Here is a 19,976-nt window from a genome sequence, read left to right as displayed (position 1 = left end):
ATAAAACCCACCCTTGTTAACCATGGGCAAATAAAACAAATGTCCTTTACATCATCTGCCCTATAAATTGCAAGGCATGAATGTAGAACTTAACTTTCCTTGTTAAGCCTATTTAATCAAGATAGTTTGATGATTCTTGATAAGATAAGAATAATAATCCTTAGATATTTTGCAGAACCTTAATATATATATATAATTCCAACTCCACCTGGGGGAACCTTAATTTACAATTAGAATATCCAAAATTACCTGCCAGAAGATGGGCTAAACCTAGGTCAAAAATATCTCTGACTTATTATTTAAATTTTTTTAATTTTTTTTTTTACAATCTTTCAATATTCCTTAGACCATAACAAAGACCAAAGAGAGTTACACTGCCCAAGTGTTGACCTAGGGAAGGTCCTTTGTTATAATACAATAAGTCTAGATCTGTGGGTAAGCATTCCTAATTAATAAAATGTGGAAAAATTGCTGAAGAATTTAATAAAAGTGAATAGTTGTTTTTTTTAATGCATTAGGTTGTAAAACAAAGAACCTTTGTATTTTACAAATACTTAGTAACAGATAAAATCAACTCCCATTCTAATAGCTAATTAGAATGAGGCTTTGTACTTTAAGTAATCCTAAGTATATTTAAAGTTAATTATTCAGTTTTATATTTATTTGCAAAAACTTACAAAACTAAAACAGCTAAAACTCTCATAAAAAAAAAAATAGATAAATAAACAAGGGGTAATTTCACTAAATTAGATTTTAGGTGGTAGTGACATAATTAAAGTAAAAAATAAAAGTTCCCTATCAGACCTTGTGATCTATATAACAGATGATATAAAGTTCATCAGTTTCTGTGGCCTAGGATTAAGGGTGTCAAGTGGACATCACAATTTACTTTACTAATGTCAGATACCATTAGTGCAGGGTAAACTCAGAGGTGCCCAAACATTCCAAAATTAAAAATCCCAGTCTTCACCAAGATTCGAACCTGGATTCCCAGTTCAGAAGCCAAGCGCTTTACCACTCGGCCACTGGACCTTCTAGTGACACAATTACTGAAAGTAACTGAGGTATGACTAAACTTCAGAAGGTTGTAATACAACTGAAACTTTCAATGGTTGTAATGCAATTAAAACTTCAGATGGTTGTAATATTACTGAAACTTTTGATAGTTGTAATACAACTGAAACTTCAAAATGGTTGTTATACAACTGAAACTTCAGATAATTGTGCAATGATTTATGTGATATTAAAATATTATGGAAGAGAATTTTCACAAAATCTCACATTGGAATTTCCATTGACTGCAATTTTTCGAGTTGAAGAGTTTAAGTTTCGTCTGTTTTTGCCAGAACCTGATGATGGTCTTGGAGCTGTGGGCTGAGGCTGCTGTGGGGGAGTTGGTGGTCGGGATGTCTGAGGGATTCTGGGAAGGGATGTAGTATTTGTTTTTACACTGTCAGTTAAAAAAAAAAAAGAAAATTGACTACATGGTTTTGCTAGAAAGAAAAAAATACAAATTTCCTAAAACATATATCTATACAGGTTAGTCTATTGAAATGCAAAATATATTGTGAAGTCAATTTAAGTTTTCACCTGTTAGTTCTGTTTAGTTTTGGTGGTATTCTTTTGTCAACTGCTCCAGCTAATAATAATAAGAAGAAAAAAAAATGAAAAAATGTATTCACTTTTAAAATTTCTTTTTTTTTTTCATCATAAATAACTTTTAATACCAATCTCAAAGATCTAACCAAAAAAGAAAATTTAAAATATTTTTTAAAATATATATAAAAAAATAAATAAAATAACATGGATGTTAGTACACACTTTTTTTCATAATGTTTTAATTGAATAAGTAATGGTACAACTTCTTTGTTGAAAATTACATAGATATGAACTTGCTTCATAATATGAGAGGAATTTTAAAACTTGTTACTTTAATAAAGAACAGTGAATTATATGTGCAGGTGGTTAAAAGATAAATTCTTAAAAAGCATTTTTATAAAAATTCAAACCAAAACATTTTTTTTTAAATGATATGCTAAGTCCATGGAACATAATGGCTATAAGGGGGAACAAGGTCATATAAACTATCTGTATGATTTTAACAATACTTGTGTATCATGTAAAACAAAAGCTCCTTATCTCAGCTCCACTGTCTCAATTCAAAAGTTTTAGAAATAGTAACTGAAGAAATAGGGCCTACAGCAAACAAAAAAAATGTAATTAATGTTCACTATTATAGGATCCAACATTTTACATTAACTATTTTTTATCAACAGAAGTAAAGAAATTTACTATATTTCTATTCAAAATTTACCTTAATTCAATTGGGAAAAAAAAGAAAGAAATGTATTATAAGCAGATGAATGCATATATTGTTAGTAAAGTATTGTTTAATTACAGAAAAAAACAAATTAAAAAAAAAAATAACTCCAAAACTGTGTATTGTTCATCTGAGGGTTTACTTTTATTTTATTTTCAAGCACATCTAAAAATATAATCTACCTGCCATTCCTGGGTTGAAAAGGTGAAATAAAAAGTGAATATGTTAATAAAATAGTTGTGCTAATTTGTTAATATATTATTGAGAAAAAAAACTCACTTCATTTTTAATATAAATATTTTTACATATTCTTAAAGCTTTTTTATCATATTATACATACTGAACTTATTATATAAATAAAAAATATATATAATAAGTTCATCTGGCATGAAATAATGGATCTGTCCAGAGTTTCCTCTATAGAGCACATTCCTGGGCCTTAGCTAAAAGAATCACAATCCATATCTTGACTATGCAAATATATTTGACACAAACTCAGTTACAGAAGCTGTACGAGGGCTAATCCTTAACGATAATATCTAAAAGGCATCAGCAGGCAAAGTGGCTAATGGAGATTTTATTTAGGAATACATTATAGATGATGAGAGTTTATGTGCCATGTCGCCTATATCTACGGTAATCTGGAAACCATTTAATGTATAGATTTCTATATTATTTGCAATTTAAAAAGTATGTATACCATTTTCTTGTAGACAAAAATGCATTACTATATTGTATTGTTAACAGTATAAAGTGCATTCATATAGATAAATAAAGAATAAAAATGTGATAGGGTAAAACTAACTTCTAGTTAAAAGCAAAAGAATGTGGGAAAAAGGTCTTAAATTATATATTAATATTAAATGACTTTGTACAGCATCATCATTTCTATATAAAAATTGAAAAATCAAAATGTGTTAAAGTAAATTTCAAATGCAATTATATAATGAGGTCCCACAATTATTACTAGTTTTTTTTTTCTAAATTTACTCAGACACATTAACATGACCTTAATTTTGATTTTTTTTTTCTACCTACGATAATTATAATTGTGAAATTATTTCAAGAAACAACATCACACATATAGTTTTTTTTTTACCTTTGCATATCATTTTGTGGGCCATTATATTTTCAATTATTTCTTCTTCTTCTTCTTCATTCTCCATTTTATTTCAAAAACAGTTTTGTTCTTGGGACTTAAGAGTTAATATTTTAAATCCCTATCTTTTTTTTACTGCTTTATGACGCGAGAGGATTTATGTAAATCTAAGTAAGTATAAATATATATATATTTGTAAATATACATATAAAGCTCCTCCTTTGTGGTCGAAGAGGTATAAAGTCATTTACTGTGAGTTCAATTATCATTTTAGATCGAGAGCTTGTTGGTTGGTCCTATAGTTGCTATGTCTACATTTAATGCATTAATGAATGTAGTTTTAAAAAAAGGAACTTACCGCTTTGTGGAGAAACTTTTTTTGTAATTTTTGGGTACTTTGAAAATCTAACAAAATAATAAGATTCATATTCCATAAGAATGGTCTCTAGGTCAATATTGTCACACACTTCATAGCGCCTGATGTCCAGATTGGTCTCTTTAGACAAATTTGATGCAGAGTCTAAATATCTATAGTCATAAAAAATTTTTTTTTAATAAAATAACAGCATATATTTTGCAATACTTAGAATTATATTACTTCTTAGATAATAAAATCTACAAACTTTCCAATCTCTTAATTATACAATTAGAATCAAGGATTTTAGTGAATTTGAGTGATTTTAGTCTTTTAATTCTGTGGCATTTTACATCTCGAGAGATTATCTTTTCCCTTTGCAACTTCTAATGTGACTAGAGAAGGCAATCCTTCATACAGAGCTGCAGTCAAAGGTTGGGCATTTTTAATCTCCAGGTGCACTTTTACCCTTATTTCTACTTCTGGTGGGTAAGCCTTCTGCAATCCAGGATGCTTCCTTTATGCTTTCCCTCAATGTGGCTCTATTCAGTGCCTCTTTACCCAATGGTTTGTCAATAGTCTTTTTCAATTTTAAATTGTCTTCTAATTAGTCAAGAATATATCCTAGGTTCAACATTAATGAAAACCAATGGAGTTAAAAAAAGACTTATAGTATAAAGAAAAACCTATTTTACATTGGTTATTGATTTTAAACTGTCCTACCCTTCTTCGTTTAAATACTTCAAGACTAGAATAAGAAGATTTTTCTTTCTTGAATCAGTTCGTAGCTCATCCTACAAAGAAAATATCAGTACTGATAACTAAATAAGATAATAATAATATGCTGGAATATTAAGAAGTATATTATAAATACATCCAACATAATCACCCATATTACTACTATACATATATACTAATAAAATTTTGTTAAATTCAATTAGGACTGAGTAGGAATGATTTATGTAACTGAATCAAAAGTAAGAAAAACAAAAAAGTAAAAAAAAAACCCAAGATATTAAAGGACCACTGCCCCCTACTGGTATGTTTTTTACTCAAGCATGAAATTGCAAACAAACATTCTGAGATGTGAAGTACCATTGGCAGATCAATATGAACTCCCCATTACATCTTAGAAGTCATCTTGATTGATTCAGATAAACTGTTCCCTGCTCTAATGATCTAGTAATTTTACTACTGGCACTGTTGTTTGTCTATTGCATCTAGATTTTAAAATCTAGTCAAATACTTGCAGCTACAAACCTCAAAGTCAATGTTCTATTTTGCATATATATATGTTGTATTATCTCTACATCTACATCTAGTTTTATATAGATAGATCTGTATTTTTTGACTAAAAAACTTCTAAAACATTTTTAGATTAGTTTGTCATGTTAGCTCTTGTGTTTGTAATGTTATAACAACGCATGGAGCCTAATTTTGTTTGTTAACAGCGCTTTATAAATTTTTTTTTCTTACTGTTAAGAACTTCCAAATATTAGGCAAATAGATCTAGATCTAGAACAAAGACCTAGTAGGCCCCTATTGGATGTTATTTATTATTCTGACAGTTTCTGAGCAGTAGATACAGTAACATTGTTCTAACTCTAACAAAGTAAGGTAAAGGTTAAATGGCATTTTTATCATTTTAGTTTTTTGTTCTTGTTTGAATTGTCTTAATTATTTCATTTGGGGATGAAAAATTCATATGAAAATCTATGGTGCTATACAAGATGAAACAGGGTGGAGGACATGCACTAACCATGAGATATAGCAATTGTATAAAGACCCACCGATAGCAGAGGAGCGAAAAAATTTTACACGCAAAAACTAAATGGCAGACACCGAATGTGATGGATTGATGATGTGGAAGTAGATCTGCTACAGCTTGGGATTAGGGCATGGAGACCAAATTCCCAGGATAAACCTGAATGGAAGGATGTGTTGAAGCAGGCCAGAGACCTCCATGCTGCCATGGGTTGTAGCACCACTGGGATGGATGGATGGTGACTCCATGATCATGATAACATGATATGCATCATTCATGATCATAATAATTAGATAGACAGATCTATATAGACCTACTACTGATGTAGTGTAAATCATAAAATTTATATTCTAGGAGTAATGAAGTCAGAAGAGTAATGACTAGACTAGACCTAATGTTCATACAGTAACATCATGATCACCATCATTCTCATGAGATCTAATCTATCAGAGAGGTATTTTACATAGTAACATAGATCTAGTTAACATACAGTTACAGTCTATGACTATGAGTCACTCACACTGTCAGTGTAACTGTGACACTGAGGATGAGTGAGAGTGAGTGTCATATATTAATGATATATTATTATATAGATCTAGAAATAGTAGAATAGAATTTCAATATAGATGATTAGATGTAGAAATGTAGATCTAATTTTTTTTTTTATAATAAAATAATCATCTAGATCTAGATTTACTGGATCTTATTCAGTATACCAATTTCAGAAATAATAACGCCAAGTAGATATATTTTAAATAAAGACTGATTATTCTTACTGCCTCACGAGCTTGGTTTGCTGTCCTGATCGACTGATAGCTCAGTTCCATTTTGATTTTGTATCATCTCGGTGGCGTCATTGGTAGCGAAGTTGGCTAAGATGGAGGAAGCTCTCGCGAGATTCACGAATGTCTCGAGAAAACAAAACTGTTACCAAAATTATATAGTTTATCTTTGTTGGAGGTAGACTCTAGAATTTAACTTGTATTTAGATCTAGTTAGGCAGTTTTACCATATTTATATAGATCTAGATCTAAATAGTTACTTATAATAAATCAACATTTTTTATATTCAAATGTAGATCTATGAATATAGATCTAGTATGACTAAGTCACTAATAGATCTAGATCTATAACTTATAATAAATTTATAAGCCGGATTGTCTTCGAGTCCGAAGATTAGTGAGCCTCTGAGGTCACTGAGGAGTACATTATTTTTATTATTATACAGTATTTCCCGTGGCTGCGCAGCCTCAGCTGTGACCTACATATTTTGCCACATCCAGGGCAAGCAAAATGAAGCATAACCATTGTCCGCAGGTGGTCGATTTAGATTTTCTTTTCGTCGTCTGCGTTTGTCCTCGACAGCAGATTTTCTTTTGGTCTCCAATGTGTATCCCGCGGCCTTCGTGAGTGACCTCCAGCTGTCTCGTTCCGACGCCGCATGCAGCCAGGTGCTCTCTTCTTTGTCAGCCAAGGAATGTTGTCGCCTAAGCTGGTCTTTGAAGCGTTTTCGTGGGGCGCCTCTATTATGTCGACCACCTTTTAGCTCACCAAAAAAGACTGCCTTTAGCATACGTTAGTCTCCCATACGGGATACGTGCCCTGCTGTCGGACCATAAGAAGTCCCTCTATACTGTCCATACCAGCGTTCTCAAGGACATCCCTGTTTGTAGTGTGGTCCTACCAATGTATGTCAATGATGGAGCGCAAGCATCTTTGGTGAAAGTGCTCAAGAAGTCTTAGTTGTTTTTTATATAGTGTCCATGTCTCAGAGCCATATAGAAGGGTTGAGAGAACCACCGCCTGGTAGACATTGATTTTAGTAGGCATGCGGAGTGATTTGTTCTTCCAAACTCTCGCCTGAAGGCGTCCAAAAGCGCTAGTAGCCCTGACCAGACGATTATCAACTTCCCTTGAAAGTGAGGCGTCATTTGACACTATACTACCTAGATATGTGAAGTGGTCTACCACGTTAAGGCTTAAGGGGCTGTCCGTTTACTGTGATCCTTGGGGCTGAGTATGTTTCATTGGGTGACTTCTGGATAATGACTTCTGTTTTCCCGAGGTTTATAGATAGACCGAAAGAGGCGGCAGCGTAAGGCAAATTCGTTTACAGCGTTCTGGAGGTCATGTTCATTGTGAGCTAGCAGGGCGCAATCATCGGCATAGAGAAGCTCCGTTATGACCATCTCCTTTGTTTTTGTATGGGATAGTAGACGCCGTTATTGAACACATTACCATCAGAACGAAACCGGATGTAGAGATGCGGGTAAAACTTCCCATCGAAGGCCCCTAGTTTTTCAGTTCAATTATTTGGCAGCTGTCTATGACCCGTACATATAGATCTATACTCAGTATAGTCTATAGGAAACCATACATTTGTTTAGCCTCATAAACAAAAAAAAACAAATTAAAAAAAATAAAGCCTTATTCATTCTCAAAATTTATTTTTATAGCCTTTTATAATACTTTATTATTACATAATATAGATCCAGAGTTTTCATGTCGTTAGAGCATGCATGACTAGATCTATCATGATACTACCAACACCGTCTAGCCTGTAGTGACCTTGTGACCTGATTACCGTAGCGATAGACAGCGCGGTGCTGCCACTTGCGTAACATTCTTCAAAAGGGTCCTTCGATGGGAAGTTTTACCTTTGAGTTCTCTTCCATCCCCAGTGCAATAGAATTGGTCCTTAGTCTCATCAACAGATGTTTTGTTTTCATTCCCTAATGGTCTAATCATCTCCTTTAACAACCTGTATCTATATGCTATGTACCCACATTGAATCTCAGGATATATAATAATCAAGATGTAGACTAGACATCAAAACTGTTTGACTCTTGTATTAGTGTAGTATACTCTTGTAGAAAAAGCTTTTCCTTCTTTGTAAGATGTGCCCTTTCCCCTCAGTAATTTTGAATTTGAGACAATTTAAATTGAAAAACTGATTTAGAATCTAGCGCTTTCAACAAACTTTTTTTTCTAGAAGTATTTGAGTAGTATATAATGTATTTATAGATTTTATACTATACTATATTAACTAAATATATATAGAGAGAGACTTAACTAAATTATAAAATTAAATGTATTAATTCTTTTTTTTTTCTCAAAACAAATGTTTAAAGGCTGATGGCATGTCACAACTTTAAGCTGAAACTGGACTTAAAAAACTGAACATGTCCTACAACGGAAGACAAATGCATAGAATTCCTTATCAGCCTTTTGAAAAACCAGAAAATCCAAACAGTAATTTTAACTCTGATCAGCATGTTAATTTTCCTCCTCCTCCTCCTCCACAACTGCAAAATAATTTCCCTCCTCATTTTTTTAACCAAAGGCCAAACATACCTAATGTTCTTTCACAGCAGCAATGTAGGCCTAATTTTTCTCCCAACATCCCACCTCCCTTCAACCTTGCGCACCCGCCACCACCACCGAATTTTCAATGTTCAATACCTCCATTTTTCCCCAACAATCAAGCTTTTCCACCAAGACAACACACTCCAGTTGAATATACTAGGAATCCAGACCATGGAAATTTTATAAATCTTAATGTTCCGCCACCAAGTTTGAACAACAATGTACCTCGGCCTGTTGGAATGAATTTACCTGCTACAAATGCAACTATTCCTTTACAATCAGAGAAAGACAATGGGACTGTCTTTAGACATGAGCAAGGACCAAAGCAAATAGGTCAACAGTTGTTAGAAAATTGGTTAAAAGATAAATCAAAAGTCAAGAAAGGAACTTGTGATAATCAAAGAAGCGGTGAAGTAAATAATAGTTTTAATTACGTGTATCTTACAAATTACAATTAATAGGCTATTATTAACCTAAAAATAAATGTACAATATTGTAATTTATATAAATTAAGTCTTCAATTATATCTAAATATATTTTTTAAATTCATATTTTGTGCTTTGTACAGAATAATAAATTATGGACTTGGATGAATCAACTGCGAGAACTCATGCAAATTTTGACGAGCATGTCAACTCAGGTACAATATTTGAGTGAATCTTATTCATCTATTGATAGATCAAGCTGGGATAAGAGTGTTTGTGACTTTGAAAAATTAAAGGTAAATCACTAATAAATATTAAAATAACTTAAATTATTCCTAAGATGAACACCATATCATATAAAGTTTTATTGTGTTTGGCTATTTTGCTTAATATCAAATACATTTAACTATTTTAAGTAAAAATTTTTGTAGTGGGGTATTAATTCAATATTATTACTATATATACGAGTCAAAGCAATCTCATGAAGTATAATTTTATAAATGTTTCTCTGTATTCATATGAGAATGATTTATAACATTAGAACTAATATCTTTCTGTGTAATAATATATGATGGCCAATTGGTAAAGCATGTATATGGTTTTTAAACCAGGGTGTTAAGTTTATATCCTGATGAAGGCACACATTTATTTTATTTTTTTAAGAACATTTTAAGTTCATTCAGTTTAGAGGGGAATCTCATCATGAGAGTTTGAGTTCTCTATACCTTTTTTTTTTTTACATGATTCTTTGTTATTAGAGGTTTATCAAATTTGTTTTTACCTCTCTGTGGATGCAATTTTTGCTGTAGTAAACCAAATGAAAAAAAAACAAATGTAATAAATTGTATTTAAACTTATTTATATTTTTCAGAGAGACTATTCTGCTTGTAAAGTTGCTGTTGAAGTAGTTGAACAGCATGAAACAGCTTTAAAACAAATCCAGAAAAAAAGGGTAAGTAATAATTTATAGGGAAAAAGTATTCATTTCATAAATTCAAATTGATCCTGAACTAGAACTTTAAATTTAACCAAACCTGAAATATACTCATTATCAGACCCAAACTTATAGATTGATTCCCATCTCTACTGTCTATTGATTTGAGTTTACACAGGTCAAGATGTAGGAGAGAAAATGTTTTATCCCCCTGTGTTGCTGCCATATATATTTATGTACTAAGTCTTGTTTGAAATGTTGAGTTGTATGGATGAGTTCAATTTTAAGTAATTTAATTCTTTTTAGTGACTAACAATTTATGTACAATGTTACTAAGGACATGAAATTTTGTTTCTGTAAAAGTAATTAAGATTTTTTTTAAAATCATTGTTTCATATTTAGAAATTAAAAAAAAAAAAAATATAATTACTATTGACTAAAACAAAAAAATACTTTTTCTTTCAGTAAGTGATTTCTCTAATTTTCTTTCTTTGGCATTGGAAATGGTGATCTCAACAAATATCCTTTTTGTTTTGGCTTTAGCATCTAAGTGTATCCTTTCATGCTATTTAGTGAGCCAATACACTCTATGTAATGATATGTTGTCAGTGTGTCATATACAAAAGAGTCATTGAACACTCAAATGTAGACAGAAAAACAAAAATCATATTCTCCTCAAAATAACACATGAAGAACAATCATAAGATCATTTTTTAAATTTATCCCCTAATGAGATTTTATCTATTTTTATTATCAGTTGTTCTTATGTGATTTTTTTTCTATGTGTTAAATTTATTCAATGTGATATTAAATGAATACATACAAAAATAGATTTAATTTATCAGTTAAACATGTTTTAAACATTTTTTTTACCAGTTTAGAAACGGATTTATTTACTATTTGTTTTTAGATGCTTTTGTCCAATTAGAGACCTCACATTTTTCAGAATTATTGTTTCTTTCGTTTACAGAAAAGACAATCAAGAAAAAGAATAAATGACTTAGAGCATCAATTGAATATCTCCAAAGTAAGGGAGGAAAAGAACAAGCAGATAGATCTCTGGCAGGAAAGGATTCAAGCAAAGATCAAAGAAGAAAACATGGTACATTTCTTATACAAACTAAAAACATTGTTTTAAGCAGCACATTACACATTTTTTTGGTCTTTTAGAGTATTTGCTATGAGGAGATACTATTAGAATGAATCAATTTGCGCTATTGTCTATAGTTAAAACATAAAAGATTCCCTCCCCCCCCCCCTCCCTAACCCCCCCAAAAAAAAATTAAAATAATTTTTTCAGAAATCAGATATAATAAAATATTCTTTTTAAAATGTTATTTACTCATTTATATGTTGGATTGTAAATCAAATTTAAACTTTCTTGTTTAGAGGAAGGCCAGAAAAGAAGCAGCTGATCGCACATTAAGTAAAGTCTCAAAAGAAATTCAAGATGCTACTCGCTTGATTGAAACAATGTTAGCACTTAAAAAACTGCGACTTATTAGGCGTGATGCAGCTCAAAAACGAGGTATGAAAATAAAGGAATCATTTTTTTTTTAAATTTTAATGAGTAGAATACACCCATACACAACTTTTTGAACAAACGTGCCTAAGAAAAATCGAAAAAATCTTGGAAGACAACGGCCACCCGCTCCATCAGAACTACGCCAGGTGGTCGTGAAGTGGGCGACTGCTGTCAATCAAAACAAGAACGGAGCGGTACAAAAACTCGTTTGTACCTCACTCGGTCAGACTCTATCACCGCCACTCATTGATCAGGGAACATGAAATGCACCAAGATACCTGTGTGTAGTTGCTGAATGAACTCTTTATGTTGTCTGTTGTATTTATGTGTATTTTTCTGTTGTGTTGTCTTTATATGAGAAACGAGTCCTTATAATCACAACAAATTTCCGTAAGGATCAATAAAGCAGTCTTAGTCTTAGTCTAAATTATGTTTCTTGCCTTTACTAATTTGTAACTTTGCATGATTTTACTTTAAACATTATTTAGTGTAAGGAAAGTTTGTACCATTTTTTTTATTGCAACTTAATCCTTTTGAAAATCTAAAAGGACTTTGGGACATCACCTTGAGAGCAATGTGCATAACACTTGGCATTGCCTAAGATAAACTTGAGAATATAGTTTCAGAACAGACAGAGAGCTTTGGAAATGTGATGGTCTTTAAAACATTAGCAAGATGCTAAGCAAAATAGATCTAAATTTGTTAGAGAATTGATAGTGGTGCCATTTAGACTAAATCGCTAACACTTTTGAAGTATACATTTATTACAATTTTTAAACCAGTCTAGCAGTATGTCACAGTACCACACTTGGCTAACTTAATATATCTCATGAACTCATTGGATTGCTTTTAAATTCAAATGCATTTCACACTAAGTCATTTGAATTATTTTCCTGGTAGCTGATACCCAGAATTTTTCTGTAGCATTTTTACTCTCAAGGGCTTGAATGGAAATCTTTAGAAAATAGAAAAATAGGTTACTTGCATTTTTAAAAATCGTATTGACTTAATGTATAACATAAAAGAAATAGTTCTACATATATCTTCATTTAGATCTAGCAACCAAAGAAAAAAAAATTGTCATAGTGACCTGTTTAACTATTGTAAGGCTAGATCTACATACTAGACTAACCAGTGTATTATTTTCTTGCCTGACCACTCAACATACAACAAAGGAAGAAACATGTGAGGATATTTTGATCATGGACTACACCAGGGGTGGGCAACATTTTTGTTTCGAGGGCTGCATTATAAAAAGTTTGGTATTAGCGGGCCGCATATATATATATATATATATATATATATATATATATATATATATATATATATATATATAAATATAGATGTATATAGATAGATAGATAGATATAGATATCTTAGAAAGATAAAGCTTGCTGTGTAGAATGTCTTTTAATTCATATATACACTGTATTACGATTTTTTAAACAAATTGCTGTAGTCTTTTTCTATCACAATATCCCCACAAATATACAGTTGTACTTACTGTGCAGTTTTTTACTTTTTACACTCGTGCATAATGTTTCTTAACTGTGAAACTATCGTAGTAGTTGTTACCCCTGTGTGTGACTGCTGTCAAATTACAGTCAGTCAACATTGACCAGTGATTAAACTTGTTTAGTTTCCACAAAAAAATGATTGCTCACTGAATGAGACAATTTATGTTCCGGAAGTTAAATGTCGGGAGGAGCGAAGCGAAGCCTCCTCTTGTGGAGCATCACCAGAGAATGCTGACCATGTCCTTCAATGGTGCATACTAAATCAAAGGACAAGACTCTCCAAAGACTATTCGGAGAACTGCCTGATCTGGAAACCACTACGCGGTTCATCTCAGATATAGAATTACTGATCTGAACACTTCAACATGTAAAATGAGAACGAAGAAGAAGAACTGATGTATGTGTACCCAAATAGTGTGAACAGCAGCAAAGTTTTTTTTAAGTGTGGAAATACAGCTTCTGGCACCCATAAAACTCCCGTGGTAGTGCTGACTGGAACTTCTCTTTGCTTTGAGTTATGTCCTCTGGAGCTGAATCGGCTTCTCTTAATAAGTGTTGTACTTTTAATCATTTCAATAACTTTTTTTTTCCTTTAGAAATGGGAAAGCCTTGTTTGAAAAGATTTAACATGCATTTACATTTCATATGTAAACAATCAATTGCAATATTAATTATAACAAACATGAAATTTTGTCTTCCACTCTTCATTAGAAATATTGGTAACAAAGTCACAGTCAATGTCCTTCAAGTAACATAACAATTTCATGCTTGAGATTTTATGTTCTTCTCCTTTGCTTTGCCCATTTTAAGCTAGCGGATACATTGGATTATTTATTCATAATTCAGAACTATCCGTGGTTAACTACCTATAGCTCTATTAAGATTCATAGCTATTCTATATTATGATTAAATGATCAAATTATATGCAGCTTTGTGCAAACTTTCCTGTTTCAAGTTTATGGTTCTCAGTCAAAGATCGAGCTCCATCAGTTGTTACACTTGCCATCTTGTTCCAAGCCTACTCAACACTCAGACATTGTGTCTTAAATTGAATGTATTGATGTATAGCCAATAAGCATAATCTTCGTTTACTTAAAACTTTTATAATGAGACAGTTTCAATAATTTATATAGATATTTTTTTTTTAATATTTGCATTTTTATATCTATATACTGTGGTCACACCTGATTTCTGTAGGTGTCAGCGGGCTGCATAAAATACCTCGGCGGGCTGCATAAAACACCTCAGCGGGCTGCATAAAACACCTCAGTGGGCCGCATGTGGCCCGCGGGCTGTAATTTGCGCACCCCTGGACTACACACTACACAGTTGACTAAAGGCCTACATTCAACCAGTTGTTAAAATCAGTCTGACACACAGTCTATTCACTTTTTGGTGGGGTCTGGATAATAATTTTCTTTTTTCTAGAGCCACTTATCCAAATGCTCTTAGATCTTTATAACTGTAGTTCTGGTAGAGACCTACAGGCCTAAATTAATTCACCCACTGACTAAAATATATGTTACGCTTCAGCACCATCTTTCTAAAGTTTAAGCTGTAAAAAAGGCGTACTTGATCTTCCTGCAGTTAATAAATTATCATTTGCCACTTATAAAGTAACTAAAACCACCAAATATTGTTCTTCAGATTCCCAATATAAACTGACAGAAATTAAGCATAGCACGAGATGTAAACAACTCAACCATGTGACTCTCAAGAAATATGGAGCAACCCCATTCAGAACAACACTTCATGGATAATTCTTCCAAAATAAATATGTGATTCTTCCACCGCTCTCCTGAGTACTCTCCATTAACTCCCTATGATTTCAACAATTAAAAGGTGGCCACATATTGTTATCAGTGCATCTGGAATAATAAAATGCCCTTGTACCTTCAAGACTCACATGTTCAAAAGTGATTAGTTTGCCTTATGCTGGTTTTATAATAACAGCACTATATAAATAAAATTATTATTACATTATTAATAATTACGCAAGTTATAATTAGTACCAAAAATTACACGTTGTATTAAGTAGAGTCTCATGGTTCTTTAATGCATTTAAAATGATTCCGTCTGAAGCGTTTTAGGTCAATTGAAAAGAGAACAACCACCATCTTCATTTCTTAGAGTACCACACCATATCTTGAAAATCTAGCCTGAATCTGGCAAAGTAGAGTCAAGGCAATGCCCCAGTGGCGTAGCTACCAATGTGCGGGTGGTGCGGGCCGCACAGGGCACCAAGTGGAGAGGGGCACCAAAATTCCCCCAGGGTGTATTAATTTCCTATTTCCCTGAGCGTTTCAGTAAAAACGACTAATTGTATGGACACGAACAAACATAAACTACCGTACTGTATTTTAAACATGAACAAACGATTAATAAACTAGTCATGTCGCTATTTTGTTTTTCATCTCCTTGACTGTTTCTTCCATACAATGTAAGCTTTAGAACAGTTTGAATCTAATTTACTAGATTTATTTCGGACACACGGTACATGTTGTTACTACACTGATCGATGCTTTGTAATATAAAGAAGAAGAAGAAGATAGGCCAACTTTTTTTTTACTTCATTGTTTAGTCCATTGGTTTAATCTAGATATTGAGTTTACAAATATATTTCTAAACTCTAGCTCTAAACAATTGACTTTAGTTTATTCATTTCTTTATGATTCTTAATAGTTAAATTTTGGAAATAATTCTATTGTAATGTCAATATTTTTACGAGTTTTTTTTAACTAACTAGTTAATTGTAATACTGTAACGTTAACAAAATGATGAACAGTGCTCAAGACTGACTAGTCTGGCTGGCGCCTCAAAACCCTTTTAAGCTCAGACGGAGAAATCGGCATCTCTGGTTCTGTCCGGTCTGTGTAGTCTATAAGGGCCCCAGATCTATCGGGGTCCCTCATTACCGACCCATCGGTATAGCAGAAAATGGCATCTGATGGGTAGGACTTTGTGTAGCTGATGCCAAGTTTTGGCATGAAAGGTCAAAACTACGGTGTCCAAAAACGTATTCTAGAAGTCACTATTCATTGCCTGCTCAAACTCTGGAGACATTAACTAGCAGAGATGAAAATTCATCGACTAGATCTGAAGAGTTGGATTATTGGTTGCTGTTCAGTCTTTTAATTTTGTCACCTATCTTGGATTTTGGGCTCCTGTATTAACTGAAATTAATGATGCGCAATTCTACCTTCAAAAACAAGGATTGTCTATTTGAGACTGCTCACTCAAACTAAAATCATTAGAGACATTTTTAAGTAGTAATCGAGAGGACATCGCTGAAGCCAGCATTACCTTTGCCGAAAGGGTGTATTCAGATCTGAGAATCAGTACAGAACCTCAAAAACGTATGGGCTATAAGAAAAAGATGCCTGGTGAGAAAAGTGACTACTCTGTACTTACACACAAAGAAGAGCTACGAAAGGAAATTTATTCTACCTTGGACAGGATTGTTCAAGAAATAATCACCCGATTCGAGCAACTTCATAATGTAGCAGATAGATATGAATTTTTGTCGCCTTCCCAGCTATTAAATCCTCAGGTCGAAATCAATCTCGATAGTACTCCTAGCGACATTGATAAAAACAAATTTCTGCTGGAGCGAAAGAGGCTTCAACGGTTTGTCACAGTTTCATCAGAAGCCTCCGCTCTTCCAAAACAAGGACCTGTTGAGCTCTTGAAATTTATAAAAAAAATATCAGCTAGATGATTCAGTCCCGAATATCGTCATCATGATTCGCCTATTTTTTACTTTTGCGGTAAGCGTCGCTACATGCGAGAGAAGTTTTTCCAAACTTAAACTGATCAAGAATTACTTGCGATCAACGATGACAAATTTACGACTCACTAATTTGGCCATTTTGTCCTTTGATCAAGAGCTGGTGGAAAAAAATGGATTTGGATAAAATTATTGATACTTTTGCCAGCAAGAAAGCGCGTAAAATTCATTTGTAGTATGTTTATGTAAAAGTGATTTTTTTTTGAATTAACAATATTTGATTTATGAATACATATTATTTTGAACAGGTTTTGCAATGTTATTAATTAGTTAGTTTTTTTTTGGGGGGGGGGGGGTATCAAGATGAGGTACCGCACCAGGCATCATATACTCTAGCTATGCCACTGCAATGCCCCATTGTGCGCTGTGCGTATTAAGCTCCTTTAGAGCCCTGATTAACTATTAAAGAAGCTGGGTCTGAGTTTCATTTCCACTTCTTTTTCGTAGACTAGTTTTTATCATGCTTTTTTTTTCAATGATTTCAGGAGACACAGAGCTAGGTGAATCTCGCCAATCATTTGAAGATAAAATTTCAGACATGACCCGACTTGTCCAGGCCCAGTTAGAATGTTACAAAGAAGAAGAAGCAAGACTTAAAGTAGGTTTAAACAATGAACTATTGTGGAAGTATGTGATCTGTTAAAGTAGGTTTAAACAATGAACTGTTGTGGAAGTATGTGATCTATTAAAGTAGGTTTAAACATAAACTATTATGGAAGTATGTGATCTGTTAAAGTAGGTTTAAACAATGAACTATTGTGGAAGTATGTGATCTGTTAAAGTAGGTTTAAACAATGAACTATTGTGGAAGTATGTGATCTGTTAAAGTAGGTTTAAACAATGAACTATTGTGGAAGTATGTGATCTGTTAAAGTAGGTTTAAACAATGAACTATTGTGGAAGTATGTGATCTGTTAAAGTAGGTTTAAACAATGAACTATTGTGGAAGTATGTGATCTGTTAAAGTAGGTTAAAACAATGAACTATTGTGGAAGTATGTGATCTGTTAAAGTAGGTTAAAACAATGATCTATTGTGGAAGTATGTGATCTGTTAAAGTAGGTTTAAACAATGAACTATTGTGGAAGTATGTGATCTGTTAAAGTAGGTTAAAACAATGAACTATTGTGGAAGTATGTGATCTGTTAAAGTAGGTTAAAACAATGATCTATTGTGGAAGTATGTGATCTGTGGGAAGCGTGGTCGAGAGGCTAAGTGCGCTTGAACTTGGTTTGTCTTGGCTACCTAGAAGGGGGCTCGAGGTTCGACACCCGACTCGGGCAGAGTTGTGTTTACTGAGCGCCTAAAGGCAGCACGGAAAACCAACTCCTAGATACCCCCTCCCCCCCCACCGGTCCACAAATGAGATTGGACCATAGCGCTCTGAGCATGCTATAAGCATGAAAGTAGCGCTATATAAAAGCTATAATAATAATAATAATAATCTGTTAAAGTAGGTTAAAACAATGAACTATTGTGGAAGTATGTGATCTGTTAAAGTGGGGTTAAAACAATGATCTATTGTGGAAGTATGTGATCTGTTAAAGTAGGTTTAAACAATGATTTATTGTGGAAGTATGTGATCTGTTAAAGTAGGTTAAAACAATGAACTATTGTGGAAGTATGTGATCTGTTAAAGTAGGTTAAAACAATGATCTATTGTGGAAGTATGTGATCTGTTAAAGTAGGTTAAAACAATGATCTATTGTGGAAGTATGTGATCTGTTAAAGTAGGTTAAAACAATGATCTATTGTGGAAGTATGTGATCTGTTAAAGTAGGTTAAAACAATGATCTATTGTGGAAGTATGTGATCTGTTAAAGTAGGTTAAAACAATGATCTATTGTGGAAGTATGTGATCTGTTAAAGTAGGTTTAAACAATGATTTATTGTGGAAGTATGTGATCTGTTAAAGTAGGTTTAAACAATGATTTATTGTGGAAGTATGTGATCTGTTAAAGTAGGTTTAAACAATGATCTATTGTGGAAGTATGTGATCTGTTAAAGTAGGTTAAAACAATGATCTATTGTGGAAGTATGTGATCTGTTATTTTTATCTATTACTTATGCCTCCCCCTCTTTTTTCTATATTAAAATTCTCAGGAAGTCATAAGATCTGAACAAAATGAAAAGCAGGAAAGAGAAAGGTTATTACAAGCCACAAACAAAAAGTTGAAAGAAAAAGAAGAGGAAGACGAGCTTCAGTCTTTACTATTTGGACCAAAACGTATGTTTTAGATTTATATGCATAGCATTGTAAATCAAAGTCATTAATTGATATAGCAGGCTTGTTACTAAATAAATCTCTAGTTGATAGATCTATTGTCATTCACTTACTTAGTGTGATGGAAAAAAAAGATTTATTATTTAAAAATAATTTTATATTTAATTATTATTATTATATTTATACAGTTGTTTTTTTTCTTGAACAGAAGATGTTTCTACAACAGATCCACTTTATCCATTTATCAAATTTTATTCTCAAGCAGAAGACAATCTCCAAGCTTTCATTCAAATAAGGTTAATAATAGAATGTATACATTAGTTTGAACATCATCATAACATCATCTTGACCAGTACCTGTGTTCTTATCACTCTAAAGTCTTTACAAATAATTATCTTTATAAACTAAATTTCCTTTTTTTATCTTTCAGACGTGAATGGGACTTATTCATAGTGGCTGACAAAACCCCAGCATCAAGTGTTGTGCCTATGTCCTGGGTTATTCCTGATGCTCCCAGTAGTCTAGCCTGGGCACAGGCTTTGAAGTAAAATACTAATTCTGAAGGAAAAAAAATAATTCTTTGAAACATTTTGTGCTTTGGAAATACAGTTATGTTTTAAAAATTGTAAAAAAAAATAAATGTTTTTGTTTTATGATTGTA

General features: G+C 32.6%; 2 protein-coding genes across 5 annotated transcripts in view; one reads left to right on the top strand and one right to left on the bottom strand.

Annotated features, from left to right (window-relative positions):
- The window catches only part of LOC106074757 (katanin p60 ATPase-containing subunit A-like 2), an 18,262-nt gene extending 11,816 nt beyond the window's left edge, over positions 1 to 6,446 (bottom strand). The window contains exons 1-5 of one of the 2 annotated variants that reach the window (XM_056013454.1): positions 6,316 to 6,446; positions 4,498 to 4,568; positions 3,778 to 3,947; positions 1,591 to 1,639; positions 1,282 to 1,450 (exon numbers count right to left, since the gene is read on the bottom strand). In XM_056013454.1, the coding sequence (XP_055869429.1) occupies positions 1,282 to 1,450; positions 1,591 to 1,639; positions 3,778 to 3,947; positions 4,498 to 4,568; positions 6,316 to 6,366 (510 nt within the window). In that variant the 5' untranslated portion in view covers positions 6,367 to 6,446. The remainder of the gene's footprint in view (positions 1 to 1,281; positions 1,451 to 1,590; positions 1,640 to 3,777; positions 3,948 to 4,497; positions 4,569 to 6,315) is intronic. The other variant, XM_056013464.1, reaches the window with a different exon arrangement.
- On the top strand, positions 6,407 to 19,976 carry LOC106059699 (programmed cell death protein 7-like). Of its 3 annotated transcripts, none has more exons than XM_056013477.1 (10): positions 6,407 to 6,499; positions 8,670 to 9,317; positions 9,473 to 9,625; positions 10,201 to 10,281; positions 11,234 to 11,365; positions 11,653 to 11,791; positions 17,578 to 17,690; positions 19,195 to 19,318; positions 19,524 to 19,611; positions 19,746 to 19,976. In XM_056013477.1, exons 2-10 carry the CDS (start codon positions 8,721 to 8,723, stop codon positions 19,861 to 19,863), a joined length of 1,545 nt encoding a protein of 514 aa, XP_055869452.1. In that variant the 5' UTR covers positions 6,407 to 6,499; positions 8,670 to 8,720; the 3' UTR covers positions 19,864 to 19,976. The 3 variants fall into 3 exon arrangements, with proteins under 3 accessions (XP_055869452.1, XP_055869458.1, XP_055869468.1); XM_056013483.1 differs by lacking the exon at positions 6,407 to 6,499 and adding an exon at positions 6,500 to 6,520; XM_056013493.1 differs by lacking the exon at positions 6,407 to 6,499 and adding an exon at positions 6,515 to 6,533.

The sequence above is a fragment of the Biomphalaria glabrata genome, chromosome 1 (genome assembly GCF_947242115.1).
Source record: "Biomphalaria glabrata chromosome 1, xgBioGlab47.1, whole genome shotgun sequence".
NCBI lineage: Eukaryota > Metazoa > Mollusca > Gastropoda > Planorbidae > Biomphalaria > Biomphalaria glabrata.
The sequence above is the reverse complement of the archived record's forward strand: the minus strand, read 5'-3'. Positions and strand labels throughout refer to the sequence as shown.

Excerpts from the sequence above, each read along its gene's own strand:
- LOC106059699 (XM_056013477.1), top strand. The coding sequence starts at position 8,721 with ATGTCCTACAACGGAAGACAAATGCATAGAATTCCTTATCAGCCTTTT. Across the intron at positions 9,318-9,472 it reads ATAATCAAAGAAGCGGTGAA|AATAATAAATTATGGACTTG; the intron begins GTAAATAATAGT and ends TGCTTTGTACAG. Across the intron at positions 17,691-19,194 it reads AAGAAGAAGCAAGACTTAAA|GAAGTCATAAGATCTGAACA; the intron begins GTAGGTTTAAAC and ends TAAAATTCTCAG.